General features: G+C 54.1%; 1 protein-coding gene across 1 annotated transcript; it reads left to right on the top strand.

The window, feature by feature from the left end:
• Window positions 1-1,729: 1,729 nt before the first annotated feature.
• SLS55_007134 (uncharacterized protein) lies at window positions 1,730-6,614 on the top strand (the record flags this gene model as incomplete). The annotated part of the gene is made up of 2 exons (XM_066778558.1): window positions 1,730-2,130; window positions 2,570-6,614. The coding sequence occupies 2 exons, from the start codon at window positions 1,730-1,732 to the stop codon at window positions 6,612-6,614; spliced, it is 4,446 nt and encodes a 1,481-aa protein (XP_066630995.1).
• Window positions 6,615-15,829: the final 9,215 nt, after the last annotated feature.

Raw genomic sequence — 15,829 nt, 5'->3', positions numbered from 1 at the left:
TCTTGAGAAACGTATCGGAGTGCATAGACGGGTACGAAAGCTTTACAACGGCTCAGTCCATCGGGAATGACGACGGGGCGTGTGAGCGTGTCACGCCTACGTCATTTCCCAACATCCCCGCGCTCAGGGTTTGGAAACGTCAAAGGCCATATAGCGGGGGCAACAGCCGTCGAAGAAGAAGAAGAAGAAGAAGCTTGTCATACCAAAGCCGACCAACCAACCCTCCGAAATCCCCGCCGCCGTCGCGCGTTCGCCCTCAAAGCAACGACATTCTCAGAAAACGTAGCTGGTTTCCCCACATCCCTTTCCTACCCTCGAAAGACACCGGGGGAAAAAAAAAGAGCCAGGAAACCCCGGCCGGCCCGCCAAAATGCACACCACCCTCCTGCAACGTCGTCTCCACCACTTCCTCCTCCTCCACCGGCCGCCCATCATGACCCCCCGCCCCACCGTCCTCCCCACCGCCGCACGCCTCCTACCCACCACCACCACCAACAGACCCTTCACCACCACACCCCCAGCCACCGACAAGCAGGGCGACAAACCCATGAACGCCGGGCCCCTCTACTCCCCCAGCAACAGCAATCCCAGCGACAACGCCAACCCCAGCGAAACCCAAAAAGCCAACCAGACGAACGAAACGAGCACGAGCAACGCCTCGCAAGAAGAACACAAAACCGGCGACGACCACCCCGCCAAGCAGCCGGATCCGCAGGCGGCACCGACGAGGAGTACGGGGTTCGGGGGGCAGGGGGAGGTGGCGGGGGGGAATGCGAAGGTTTGAGGGGTTGGTTGGTTGGTTGGTTGATGTTTGGCGGGGATGTGGGCGGGGGGAACTGTCGGGGCGGGCTTCTGATGGTGCGCGCGGTGGACGGGTGGTGTGTGTGTGTGTGTGTGTGTGTGTGTGTGTGCGTGTGCGTCACTGCTTGAGTCTGTTCTTCGCTGGGGTGGTGGCAGGTCAAAGGTGTGTATATACGGCTGGATGTCTATGGTCGGTGCTTTACGTGCAAGAGACGCCGCGCGCGGTCATGGACGATGTGTTATGATTCGGTACGGCTTTGCAATAACCCGTCGTTTCACGCCATCGCCAACACGGGCGCGGCGCGAGATATGTACTTTGCCATGACACTGATGGTTGGAGGCGGCCATCGGTCGCGCCTGGTGTGAGCGCAGAAGACGATGATCGAACCCCGTGAGCAACGGATGAGCTAGACTTGAGCGCGACCCGCGTTGGCACTGTTGTTGACCTTCGCGCCTGTCTTGTGGCGCGCATGTACCGTGCCATTCTTCCTGCTGAAGGAGTTGGACAGCTGTCGGCTTGACGCCGGTCGTCGGGTTGTGGGAGGGTGCACAGATCCGCGGAGCAGGCGGCTTATAGGTACGACTTTTCCACCAATCACAACACCGAGACCCACTTAGAGCTGAGATCACATAACTACAGATAACTATTAGGCCAGAGGCCTTTTCTCCTTGGCAAAGCTAAGCATTCGCATGGACAAAAAGAAAAACGTACAACAGCCAGGATTCCCCAATCGCAAGGGCTTCTGGCGTGGAAAAGGACGAGACATGCATTTGTGGCTCATCTGCCCCGTCGTACAGTGAAGCGTAAGCTGATTGGTCCCCCCACACAGCCTCGCTGCTGCCTGGAGCCCGAGGACGGAAAAGACGCGCCGTGCGCGCACCGCTACCTACGTCCGTAGACAACTTCATTCGAGCCTTTCCATCTACCATGGCCGACCCAATCGGCATTGCTTCTGGCATAGCCGGTCTCGTCACGATAGCCTGGCAGATTGTCAACCTGAGCCACAGCTACATTTCCGACGTCAGGTCCGCCGACCGCTCACGCGCGCGCTTTGAGCAGGAGCTGCTGGCCTTGACGAGCGTTCTCTTGCAGGCCGAGGACGCGTGCCAGGAAGCTGAGTCGCTTGGTTTGGTGGCCCCGCGCCCGGCCGCGCTTTCTGCGAATATCGTGTCCGAGTCGCACGTGCAGCTGCTCGACCTCCGCTCCGAGCTGCAGAAACACTCGTCCAGGCTCATCTGGCCGTTCAGAGAAAAGGAGCTGCGGAAGCATGTCGATGCTTTGCAGAGACTCAATGCCATCTTTTCGGCGTTTGTGACGTCGAATGTGCTGTATGTGGGCACCTCTTCTTCAACGCTCTGTGGCTGACAAAGCCAGGACGACGACCACGGCTACACACCGCAAAGTTGAGAATCTAAGCCAAGGTAACTTTTACCTTCAGCGTGTTGTCGACCGACCCCATAGCTGACATTGGTGTAGAGAAAGAGCGGGAAACGCTAGTAGCATGGCTGCAAAGCCAGACGACCGCTTCTCAGTCTGTCCCATTCCCACACCCTGGGACCGGTCAATGGCTCCTGGATTGTGATGAGTATCGAGATTGGCGCGATGGCAAACCTTCGCTCTTGTGGTGCTTCGGACCTCGTAAGTGAGAGGGCGGATTTGCCGAAAAAGGCTCCGACTGACAGGTATCAGCGGGTGTTGGAAAATCACTGTTGGCGTACGATCATCCACCTCCGCATGCCGAGCTATTGTTGACACTCAAACGTATAGGTCACGGGTCATTCGAGACCTTTCCGAGGATACCTCTGCTTGCATCCTCTACTTCTTCTGCGATTTCTCCTCTCGGACACAGCAAAGCACTGCCGTCATTCTGCGAAGTATTCTGCTGCAGCTAGCAGAACAGGGAGACCCTGCTGTGCTTTCTGAGTTGAACAAGCAGCGCCAGAGCATAGGACGGAACTTCAGCACCGAAAACCTGGCTCAGGCCCTCCACACGACCTTCTTGGACCATAAAAACATCTTCCTGGTTCTGGACGCCCCGGATGAATTGGAAACCCCCAAGGAAATTGTTTCCCTTCTGCAGGCGTTCGCCGAAGCTGGCTGCAAAGTCTGTGTTACCAGCAGAGATATTCCCGAAGTTCGTGGACCTCTTTCGGCTGCCAAGCACATCCACATCAGAAACGCAAGCCCGGAAGATCTGGCGACGTACATCCGATCACGGTTCGCAGAGAGTGATTTCTGCGACGCTTTGACTGCCATCAATGATATCGTTGATGCCGTTGTCCAAAGGGCTGATGGCATCTTCCTCCTCGCAAAATTGTTCCTGGACCAGTTGCTCGAACTGAGTACCTTGAAAAAGATCCGGAAGACGGTGAAGTCGCTGCCTGTAACGGTCAGTGAGGCATTCAAGACCAGTCTTGAAAGAATTGAAGCACAGCCAAAGGACAAAAGGGAATTGGCGCATCGACTCATTCGATGGATCACACACTCTCACCGACGGCTCAAAGCCATTGAAGTCATGCACGCATTCGCCGTTGACGAGGACGAGGACGAGGATGAGATTGATTCGGAAAACTGTCCACCTTTAACGATGCTCTTGAAGGTGTGTGCCGGCCTGGTCACCGAAAATCCGAAAGACGGCACCATTGGAATGGTTCATACCTCCGCCTACGAGTTCTTCCGCAGCCACTACAGCAACCAATACGCATCCATCCAGGTAGATATTGCAAAGACGTCTTTGCTCTATCTCAGCAGCCAAGAGATGCGAGCCGGGGCGTGCGAGAATCTGGAAAGCCTTGACAAACGGCTGGAAAAACTACCTTTCCTCCCATACGCCGCCCGATACTGGGGCAAGCATATCGAGATTCCAGACCTTGAAGAGCAGTTGACCAGCTTCATCATGACTCTCATAGACGACGAGGCCCTGCGCAGTAGCTCTTTCCAGGTCCTACAGAACCGTCACGGGCTGAAAAGCCCGGGTGTTGCCGAAGCTTCGTTCGAAATGACGCCCAGAGACCAGCAGCCTTTGCATATCGCAGCCTACTGGGGTCTGGAGAAAACAGCAGCCGCCTTGCTTGCCCGCGGTGACGATCCGTCCGTTCCCGACTCCCAGGGCTGGACCCCTCTCCACTGGGCTGTGTCGAACAGCAACTCGGCCATCGTCAAAGTCCTGATCGACGGTGGAGCACGCCTCGATGCGACGGATTCTCAAGGGTGGACTCCGCTCTTCTGGACGGCATTCAACGATGACATCGCCATCCTGCAACAGTTGCTGGAAAGCGGAGCGCAGCATCTTGTGCGTGACATCAGCGGATGGACGGCACTGAAGTACGCCATTTCGAGGCGGCACTTCGGCGTGGTGCAGGTCCTCGTCGAGCACTACAAGCGCTATTTGGCGCGGATGAGGCAGGACGAGAACAACCAGGCCAGGGGGCTGAGCTTTGAACAAGAGCGCGATTACGTCGAAGCCTCGATCGAAATGGTTGCCGACATGAAGAACGACGAAGTTCCGAGCCTCCTTGAAAAACCCGATATGGCCGTTGAGGATTACGAAAAGCTCTGGTCCCTTGGGCATTTCGACCGGACGCTGCACAATATCTGGAGGCTGAGGGAGAAGGCGGAAATGGTCAATGGTCCGGACTATTATATCGACTGTTACTCGGGGAATCGACCACCGCCTGCAGACGACTGGAAGTCTCGACTCCTGCACGTTGCCATCAAGGCAGCGCAGCCGCTTGTCTTGCAGCTCCTGATAGAGCTCGGGGCGGACGTCAACTTTAACGCTAGTGGTCGGAACGTTGGTGGTCGGACCCCGTTGCATACCGCATCGTTCAGGAAAGACCCTCAATTCGTGGAGATTCTTCTGCAGCACGGAGCCGACGCATCGACGAGGGACCATAGTGGCTTAACCGCACTCCATATGGCTGTAATGCATGGCTTCGATGACACGGTAGCCATGTTGCTGAAGTGGAATTCAGATCCGAATGCAAGGTCAACATCGAAAAAGAATTCGCGGGGCGCGCGTGACTGGTCCGATGAGGGGAGACCATCGAAAGAGGATGGTGTCCAAATGACCCCCTTGATGCTGGCATGTGGCCTGGTATCCTTGGACGATGAAAGTGCATTTGCATCGTCCAGGATAATCGAGCTACTGATAGCGAGCCATGCTGACGCCAATCTGAAGGATTACGACGAGAAGTCATGCTTGCTTTACGCCATCAAGAGCGGTCATCCAAAAATCGTCAGGCAGTTGCTTGATGCCGGTGCGGATGTGCACTCGAAAGACAGAAGCGGGAGAAATGCTTTGCACTACGCTGCAAGATATGGAAACCTCGAAGTGGTCAAGATGGTGATCGACGCCGGCGCGGAAGCTACAATCGACAAGTCTGGAAGAAACGCCTTCCATCACTTGACCAACAGGAACGACAACAGTCTCAAGGCGGAAGAAATCGAGGGAATCATTGACTTGTTGGCAGAGAAGTGTGGTCCGGGTGCCATGAGCGCAGACTGGGATGCGCCCCCAGTTCAGCCAATGATGACTAGGCCGAGCTCCCACACCTACACAAGATGCAATTACACCTTCACGCCGCTCTCGCTAGCACTGAAAGCCACAAGCTGGAAACTCTTCGAAGCACTTGAGGAAAGAGGTGCCGCATTCAACACCACTTTCCCGCTTGATCATCTGCTCTTCATGCCAGTTCATCAACTGCAACCAAGGGCGACACGCTTTCTTCTCGATCGCGGTGCCTGGCTCTCCCCAGAGATGTACTCCGTCGCCCACATGTTCAACCTGATAGAGCTGAAAAAATCCCCAGAAAATCTTGCGCCCATCCTGGAAGACTTGCCAAGGCTCAAGGTCGACATCAACGCCGAGGACAAATACGAAAAAAGAACCATGCTTCTCGCGACAGTGCAACATATCAACTCCGAGGTCGCCACGCAATCTTTCCTCGACGCGGGCGCCGACCCCTTCAAGACGGACAACAAGGGCCTCGACGCATTCCTCCAGGCCCTTCTCAGCAGATGCGACAAGGCTCTGCGATGCCTCATCCGCCACGCCCACTCCCACCCCCGCGCAGGCCACTGGACAACCCACCTCCTTCCACCTCCCGCCGCCGCCGCCGCCGACCCGGCCCCTTCCGCCGACTTCTTCGCCAGCATCTGCACCGCCCTATCCCTCCACGGCAGCCTAGACGCCCTGCACGGCGCCCCGCTCGGCGCCCCGCACGGCCTCGACCGCCAAACCCTCCTCCAACACTTCGCCGCCCTCAACGACCTGCCCCGCGTGCAGACGCTTCTCGCGCACGGCGCCTCCCCCGAGATCCCCGACCAGCTCGGCTGGCGCGCGCTGCACACGGCGCTCCACCACAACGCCCCCGCCGTCGCCGCCGCGCTGCTCGCCGCCGGCGCCGACCCGCACGCGGCGACGACGCGCTGGCGCGACGCCTCCACCAAGCCGTCCGGCTTGTACGCGGGCAACGTGTGGAAGGGCACCCCATTGCACCTCGCGGCCATGTGCGGCAACGTCGAAGCGGTGGCGCTGCTGCTCGCGCGGGGGGTGGATGTCGACGCCAGTACGGGGGTGGAGTGGCGCAGTTACAATGCTGGACACGGCCCGTCGGCGTTGCGGATCGCGCTGGATACGGGGACGTTTTATGGGAGGGTGGGGAGCGCGTTGGATGGGAGGAGGCTGAGGGTCGCGGAGATGCTGGTTGAGGCTGGTGCGGCGACGGTGGGCGTCGCGGAGCATCTGGTTGATGGGGATATTTTAGCGTTTGGAGACTTTCCGGCGTTGTGGAAGAGGTTGAGGGGGTAGGGCTGTAGGGCGCGTTGGGGGGTTGGGGCGTGGGTGCATGGATGGGGTGCGATGGATTAGTAAGGATGGAAGACAGGACGCACGTGTGTGCTACGTACGTGTCTGCCTTCTCGTGACTACACTGAGTGGCATGGAAGTTGGCTTTACTAAATCTGGTTTTTTATTCTTGGTCCCTCCCTTGTACCCTCCGTATTCGTCCTCATCCGACGAAGTCGATTCCTACGTCTTGACATGGACTGTATAAACCAATCTTCATCCCGATAGTATCCGTCACCATTTTCGTCATTGGCATCGACACCACGTGATCGGTTGCCACAGAGCGATCTACCCTTATCAAAAGAACCGACGTCGTCCAGCTCGTTCTCGGCGAACACGGGACCACGAACCGGCCGCCTCCATCCATCAGTATCGTGGCAAAGTACATATCTCGCGCCGCGCCCGTATTGACGCTGGCCGCCGCCGCGGCCGCCGCGCAGCCGATGATCGGAGAATGGGTTACGCGACCAACCTTGCCGATCCGTACTCAAGTGGGTGACCATTGGGGAATCCCGGCTGTTGTACGTTTTTTTTTTTTTTTTGTGCGGATGCGATGCTTGGCTTATCCCGTTGGCCTTTTACTTAGCATGGGGGGCAACTTGCCCGGCATTTGAGCTGCTTCATAGCGATGTGGCCTTAGCTCCAATCGGGTCTCAATGTTATGGTTGGCGGAGAGAAGGAGCAAAATAAGCACTTGCTTCAGGTAAGTAGCTCCCGTCGGGCCGATCCGACTACAACACATGCGCAACATCAGCAATACTTAGCTTGCCGAAAGAATCATCACAGCTGTCGACATGCTCTCCAGCAGAAATTGGTGCAACAGCCCAGGAGCTACGTAAGTGGCGTGTGCCGCGTATGCGAAAGCGTCGTACCAAATGGACCCCGGCAAAAAGGATTCTGCGTAGTGGGAGATCAACTGCAGAGCGGGATCGAAACCGAGGCTCCCCAGGCCTGGATGCGGGCACAGTCGCACGAGGTGGGAGCAACGAAACAAATAGAAGAGACTCATTTGTGGCGGGCTCTGATTGCTGGCCTCTCGCGTGGCGTCAAGCCCGCAAGGCGTGGCAGGCCAGAAGAAGCGAACCAGCTGCGCCCGAGCCGTACAGCCGACCGAGTGTGGTACTGCTGCGGAAATGTTGCTCTTGAGTTTGCACATGCTTGTCCGGAGATGAGCTTGCTTAAGCAGAGCAAAAACAGTGTTTGATTGGATGGCGTAGCGTCACTGTAGGGGGAGCGTCACAACGCGTGGTTGCACTTGGATCGGTCGTCCTAGACGTAGGCGCGCATTTGCGACGCATGACGCAGCAGGCAGAGCCGCAACGGCCTTGTGTATCGCACACTGAAACCGAGCGCCTTTTGCTGATATGGAGCTCCTCTCCTCTGAGGCTACGATCACTTACTCAACTCCCAGTCAATATTAGCTTTTGAACTCAATCAGTGGGATGCTGCTTACTTTTGAGTGGATAGAATAATAGCAGGAAGGCTGAGAGCTCGTCTTATTTAGCCTATAATCGGTTAGAAAATGCCCCTCGCCATAGTCTAAGCTGGTCTCCAAACAGACGCCATGGCAACAAAGTCCGGTGAGCCGTGGCTCAGCCTCCCTGCTAAGCCTCCATTGAAAGGCCTGTGAGTGCCTTACCCCACCCGGTCGCTGGCATCTATGGAGGCTGTGCATAATGAATATATAGGGAAGGCAAGTAACGAGGCACTGCGGCCGAGCCTCGCAAGCATTAAACTCGAATCTGTACCGCTCATTTCGCGACGACCATCTTCCGAAACTCAGCACGCCCGATAACAGCTCTCAAAGTGCGCGGCTGCGAGCTCCCGGGTTACATCTGGCACGCGCCAATCAGAATAGCTATTAGCTCGGTTCGTCTGACTTCTTCATTATTTCACTGCGGTGTGTCACCGCCGCATTAGAGTTGGACCACTGACGCGTTCATAGCTCGCCGACTCCTCTTTGATGCCGCCAATGGCTCTCTGCCAGCTCTTACCCTGAGGTAGCCACCATGCGGGAGCCATTACACGGTCCGCGCGCGCCTGTCGTCGCTGCCGTCGATCACTCGCCTCCCCAACACGCCTGGGGCCAGCGCCTCCCGAGACATCTGATCCAGGTGCCACAATAGTGCTGTAGGTGCTCAGCTGACATTTGGGAGGGTAATCAATGGGAGCTATGCAGGATCTCTGCGGGAGCGCGGTGTTGTCCCGAGGCAACTACTGGCTGATGCGTGTAGTGCCGGAAGCTGATTTGACCAGCTAGAAGACATTGCAGGCTTGGATCATGCGTTACTCATGCATCGTTGTAGCGACGGCGACGTCAAGTGCTCTTGGTCATTTCGTCGGTCTGGGTGGGACAGCTCCCATGCCGCTGTATATGAGAGCGACCGAAGGCGACCATCAGACTTCCTTTCTTCACCACACTCTACCGTTCCACAGCTCAACACACTTTTGGCTCTCGCCTCTGCACCGGTTGCACTTTTGGCTGGTCCAGCTTCTCGTTTCCACACCTCAGCGAGGTATATTCCGACAGCAGCCTCCTTTGGCTCGGGTCCTTTGGAGATCCCTCCGTAGGTTCATTCCGGAAAACCCCCTAATGCTTTTGCTAATGACAACACCTGAGAAGAAAGAGTGTTAGCAAAACACCAGAAAGTCTGTGACTATTCAAGAGTCGTACTTCAAGCGAAGCCCCAGTTATAATCAGAGCCACGGTATGTGCCAAGTGCCGCGACTCGCCCATGGGCGCAACAGCTTTTTTTTGACAGTGCAGCAGGATAACCCCTTTCTAACGTTCTTCTGGTTTCGCAAATGGATCCTCAAGCTCAACCTTCGACCATCAAGCCGCTTGCTAGGTCCGACACCTTGGCTAGCATTTCCACGCAGGGCTCCGCATCCTCCACTTCCTCCACTTCCTCCAATGGTCTCGTGTGCGGAACGTGTGGTGCGAAGTTCACCAGGAAGAACAACAAGCTGCGCCATGAGAAGGACAGCTGTGGTCCAAGGAATCGCTATGACTGCATCGATTTCGAGGGCTGTCAAAAATCTTACAGCCGTTTGGATGGGTTGATGGCTCACATCAAGGAAAAGCATGGCAACGACGAAGGCTTGAGGACCTTCAACGCTAAATGGAACAGTAATCAGCCGGTTCATCAAAGGGATTGAGTGGACCCATACGTTCCTGGGACAAATGCATTCTTTTAGACGAGATGTGCATCTCGGGTCCCGTGGCTGCGCATGGCTGATGTGGAACAAACCCTTCGATAGGACTGGGACTACTCGGGAAGGCCTTTGAGACTGAATTAACTCTTCATCATTTCTTAAGCGCTCGATGCCTCATCAAGAGAATAGTGATACTTAAATGTGGGGGCTTCAAGTGTAGGCGCTGCAATCAGATTTCTAAGGTATCAAAATCATCAGGACAGTGGTGACCTTGCAATATAAGGGATGTCTACCGTGCACTGCATTATGTGCAGCGGCTGTGCTTTTTACTTTTCAATATGTGACTACAATCCTCCGCACAGTGTTGACCGAAGGCCCTCCGCACAGTAATCCAGCGATTTTCCAGAGCTTTGACATGCTCGCTCAGTGTTGTGGTCCGTACGTACCACTAGCTTACTCATTTCGGTGAAACTCGTTTTCTTCGCCGCCTGCTCTCTATAAGAGCAGGCCTCTTCCTTAACCTTCTTTTCTTCCTTATCAAAGACTTCTTGTATATAGAACGTAGCTGAATGTCAATTCACTACCATTTCGTAACACTCAGTTCCGTGACGATGACAGCGGCTACATCCGGACTTGTGACGATGAACGTACAGAAGTTTGCGAACAGGTAGCACTCGCTTGCGTTCGAGCTGCGGATGCCGGCCGTGTCACGCATGTACGATTGTGTTCTGGTGTCGGTGCATGGCAAGGCGACTCGGGCGCTGGGTGGGGAGTGGGGGCTGCCACACGTTGGCCGTCCGCGGCAGCCCAATATGCCGCCACTTCAAGAATAGAAGTCCAGGCTCTTGTTTTTTTGTTTCACAGCTTAAGCCACCATGCACGAAATGCAACGAAAACCTGATCAACCAGCGGATGATACCGAACGGCTTCGAATGAGGTCGAGGGAGCGCAGTTGCTCCATATTACCCGGCCGAGCGAGTCCAAAACAGAGGCGTTGCTGCTATGTTGTCGCTAATAACCCGTCTCCACTTGACGTGTGCAAGACGAGAGGGTTTCTCGCGATGGGCCCTGAGGCGATGAGTTGGCGATTGGGCTTCTTCGACTTCAAACCCCTGGTACGCCTCATCCCAACCCAACGGTTCTGCAGCCTCAGGATGAGCAGGCAATGAGGCGCGCTGCTTGGCACGACATGCACACGTCGACACGTCGCGCGGGCAATGCAGCAAGAGCTCGGATTCGTCACCCGAAACTTGCGCGCGGCCAAATGACCCTTTTGCGTGCAGGGCTCCCGCATGGAGAATTTTTCTTCGGATCGCAGTGTGATTCCTCAGGTTCCGAAGCGGCCAAGCCAACCAGTCGGAGTTGTGTTTGGGCAACTACCCCGCTTGGAAAAGCCGTAGCCTCGCTGTCCGTTTCCTTTGCGTTCCATCTCTTTCTTCCTCGTTTGGGTGCCGGACTTAAGTCGCAAATCGATAAGTTCCTTTTTTGCCTGCAGCTGTGGCGCTCAGCCCCGACTTGTGCTGTAGCTGAATGTACCGTCCGTCTTGCCTAGTGCCTAGGCCCAGGCCCTCGATGTTGCAATACTTGCATAGTGCAATCGCGGAATGTAGTAGGCAGCGGGATCTGTGCTATTGGAACGGGGGAGATAGCGTTTGGCGGTGGTAAACAGTGCCTGAGGCTGGCAGGTCTTTGACTTTATCTTCCATATCCACTATGTGGAGTGAACTCGATCGTGGGGATCTCCCGGAAAGGTACAGACGACTAACGTTTCTTCGCTGGCCAGGGGAGCCGAAGGTCAACTGGTAGAAAAAGGAGAAGCTTTCAGTATCATGCATCGGCAGTGCCAGGTTGTTCCCGATTACGAGCCGTCAGTAGCGAATAGTAAGAATCACACTATCGTGCTCTTGGAATGTCGGAATTGAATGCGTGCATCGGGATGCTGCTATCGATGCAGCAAGACGACACCGCGCATACGTGGGTCTGCTGTAAGGACACATGGCGTTGACTGGACATGAACGTGCCTGGCCGAGGAGCTTTTCGTTCATCTGAGAAGATTGCGGTATGCTGATTTTTCAAATAGCCCTGTTTTGACGTGCAGTCATTGACACACGCCGAGAAAAAACTCCATCCGGAATACCTACGCATCCTTGAAGAACCAGCCTGATCTGGGTTTCGAGAGGGTTCTGCCAATGGACCACCCTTTAAGAAGGGCTAATGGTCCTTTATCCATATGCTCAACGGCCAAACAGCACAACCATACACGAGCACCATCTGGCAAGCGTGTGAGCAAAGCCCGTCTGGCATGTATTGTAGAGCGTCACGGTGATGATGGGACGAGGGGAAGGACCTGGTTGATCGAGCCGAGAAGGTAGGCGTGCGTTGCGATATGTATGAGTAAGTGCCTGAGGTTGATACCAGACCGATTAGCGGAGACTTTTTCAGAGATTTTTGATGGGTGTGTTGAAGTGGACGAACACAGAACCGATGATGTGTGAAGGAGTCAGGAAGCTCAGGCCACGTCCGTGCTGTTGTCTGGACAACTAATGATCGGCAACATGAAAAGGAAACAAGCTTCCTTACAAGCTCGAGAGCGAAACGGTTGGAAACAATGCACCTGCGTGCTGAAGGTTAGAGCTGATGAAGTAGACGGAGATGGAAGAGCAAAGTCAGAAGGAAGCAAAGCTTGCCCTTAAATCTGTTTAGATCAGCCGGCACCGTTGCTCCAACTGGCCCGCATCCTTGATTGGAACGAGGCGATATGACTGGCTTCAACGCACTTAGCAGTTGCATCTGGCTTCGGCCTCTGCGGGGTACGTCTTGTCCACTCATTCGACAGATCATTCCCGTCCTGCGCCTGATATGTGCCCAATGTCTCCATGGCCTGACTTTCGGGCTCCAATGCATGCGCACAGCCAATCCCCTCCTGCGGTCGGATTTTACCGCCGATTTACTCACCTATAGCGGTACGGAACAGTCATGACTCCCTCCGAACTAGTGCGCGAACGAAGTGAGACCCTGTTGTGCCAAATCTGAAGCTGGATTATTGGATAAGGGGAAAGAGATTGCATACTGCAATGCACCATTCAGAAGATTCCACGTCTTCGTGTTGGATCAGCTTGCGGCAGTGCAACCGCAGCCACCCGGTATGGAGCGTTGGAGAGTCCATTATGCGGTCACGATATCGCGCTAATGTAATGAACCATCGTTGTAACCGTCCCCAAGAATGTAAAAATTTCCCAATACCAAGGAGACGACTTACAAAAACCTTAACTTAATTGCTACAGCTAATGAATAACGTGGAGTAGGCCTCCGGATCGCGTTGTAGATGATTCTACTCTAAACACGACTTAAGAATAGCTGCTACTTACTTAGTCCGCCTCTATTGCGGGTTATTAGTTCGGGCCCTTTAACTCCGAGTGAGATTACTTACGCGGTTCACTTAAGTAGTAATATAAGCTCTATGCTATAAGAGCTATGGTGCGGAAAATAGTAACGACGACAAAGCTTTTTACTGCTAATTAATAGAATATAGACGTTTGAGAGACCTTACCGACCTTTAATTAAGGCAATTTAAAGATTAGTAAGTAATAAGAAGGCCTACTCTATAGGTATAGCCGTGTTAAGACTTAATCTTTAGGGTTGTAGGCCATCCCACACATGTAACTCTAATCGTAAAAGTAAGAGTTATAGAATAAATCTTTGGCTACTTTTTAACTATAATTTTATAACATGTTTTTCTAATATGCTGTGTGAAACGAGAATCTTATAAGAACTTTGATGTTCCCTTAAGTTTAGGCAGACTTTCCGGAGCTGTCGGTTGCCGTCACGTGTCTGTCTCACCAAGGCTGACTTGTCGCTTAAGTATGATATGTAATGTTCCGATGTCCGTCCAGCACATCCGCTGTCAGCCGTGCCAACACACTTCTCCCCTCAATCATCAACAACAACAGATGCGCATCTACACAACCCATCTAAGCAGAAGACAAGCCATATCATGAAGGTGTCGGTCGACGGCCATCGTCCGGGTGATGGCCTCGGCTCGCCACCTCATCCTCGCCTCGGCGGGACATCAGGCAGCGTCGCTACCTCGTCCGAGACAGGCTCCAAATTCCCTCTTCCAACCCTTTCATCGTTAATCCATTTCATCTTTCGAAAATCGAGAAATCCGAGTGGATCCATCAACACGGCTTTGTGCACAGCGTGTAAAGTTCTAGAGCTCGACGATTCACGTCCCAAGTGGCTACTACATGAATCCAAAAATCATGTTGAGCTATCTGGCCCAGCATTACCCCTCATTTACGAGAGAAATGATACATTCCCGGCTTTGGCCTCGATCACGAAAACGGCGAATAGAGGCTGTCCCTTCTGCAAGCACTTGAAAACCTCTCTTCAAGATTTTTTCACCTGCCCGTCGGCCGGACCGGATGATCAGATGGAGATAAAAATCGTGGGCCTACAGTATCAATGGGAAGGAGGCTTGCAAAGACTTGTGGTAGACTTTCGCGCTTGGGACTTGCAGCGGGTTTCTCTATCAAGTGATGGGACATCTCGACCCCTGCGTACGCACAGTAGCTACCTACTGAAGTTGCGATTGTCGGGTCAAAAAGGCACGGGTTCCAATTATCAGTTGGTATTCCCGATCAGAGCATATACGGGTAAGTTGGCAGTATTCATAATTACACGGCTTGACTAAGCTAACTTGTCAGGTGCACTCGCCGATTGGTTGAGGATCCCAAAGAGTCCACCCTTCAGTTGCCTTCTCTCGCACGACACTAGAATGCTTGCGCCAAAGGTGTCTAGCAAGTTGCAGTTCTGGCTCAAAACTTGCTTGGCAGAGTGCGACAAAACAATCGGACATGCGGTGCCACCGACGAGACTTCTGGACGTGGGTTGCGGCAATGAGGAAAAGATCCGGTTACTGGACATGACTGAATGGACTCCTGGAACATCTGGGGATTTTCTATGGCAATACGCAGCTCTAAGCCATTGCTGGGGGGATCCTACCGCTGTCAAGCCTCCGATAACCACCAAGGAGAACCTCGTAGAGCGATCTGAGGGCATCTATTTCCGAGACTTGCCCGTCAACTACCAAGACGCCGTAACCGTTTGCCGCAGCCTGTCCGTACAATACCTTTGGATTGACTCGCTGTGCATCGTTCAGAGCGACACCTCCGAGTGGGAGCAAGAATCATTGAGAATGGCGGAATACTACGAAAATGCGTATATCACCTTGATACCGACTATTGCCAATTCATGTGACGAGGGATTTCTTCAACGCGAAGACTGCCACGTGGCACCTGATACGAAGGTGGAATTGGAATTCAATTCTTTGCGAAACTCCAAGATTAAGGGCTCGTATTTCATTGGTAGCCACGACATTGGCGAGGAAACGGAATCTTCCCTTTTCTACCATGACACGGCTGAGAGCAGGTGGGGGACGCGTGGCTGGACATTCTGCGAATCGCTTTTTTCCAAAAGACGAATCTATTTCGGTCAAAAGGCCATCCATTGGAGCTGCAGGAAGTTCTATGCTTCTGAGCTTAGCAATGTTATGGAGGACGCCGAGGAACACAACCTGCAATCTTTGATTGAGGAAGAAATTCAAAACGTCAGCCCGGGGATCGACGCATGGCCATTATGGTACAGCCAAATGCTGGAATATTCGTGCCGCAAATTCAGCAACCCACAAGACAGACTACCTGCCATATCACCACTTGCGAAAGTGGTAGCCGATAGGACCGAGAACAAATATCTGGCTGGTCTATGGATGAACGACCTGCATGTTGGGCTGCTCTGGTACGCAAGCGACTTCGAGACGTCTCCTTATTTTCCAGGACAGGAGGGGTACATTGCTCCCTCGTGGAGTTGGCTCGCTCGAGCAAGGAATGCAGAGATCAGTCAATACGCTGAAACACACACAACTACTCCTCTGCTCAAAGTCATTGAGGCTCATACGACACAAGATGGCCTCAACCCTTTCGGAAGGGTCCGAGATGGTTACATCATGATTGAGGGACGCGTTT

This window comes from Diplodia seriata, assembly GCF_021436955.1.
Source record: "Diplodia seriata strain FDS-637 chromosome Unknown scaffold_7, whole genome shotgun sequence".
Taxonomy (NCBI): domain Eukaryota; kingdom Fungi; phylum Ascomycota; class Dothideomycetes; order Botryosphaeriales; family Botryosphaeriaceae; genus Diplodia; species Diplodia seriata.
Note: the sequence above shows the minus strand (reverse complement) of the source record. Positions and strands in the feature narration are given on the sequence as shown.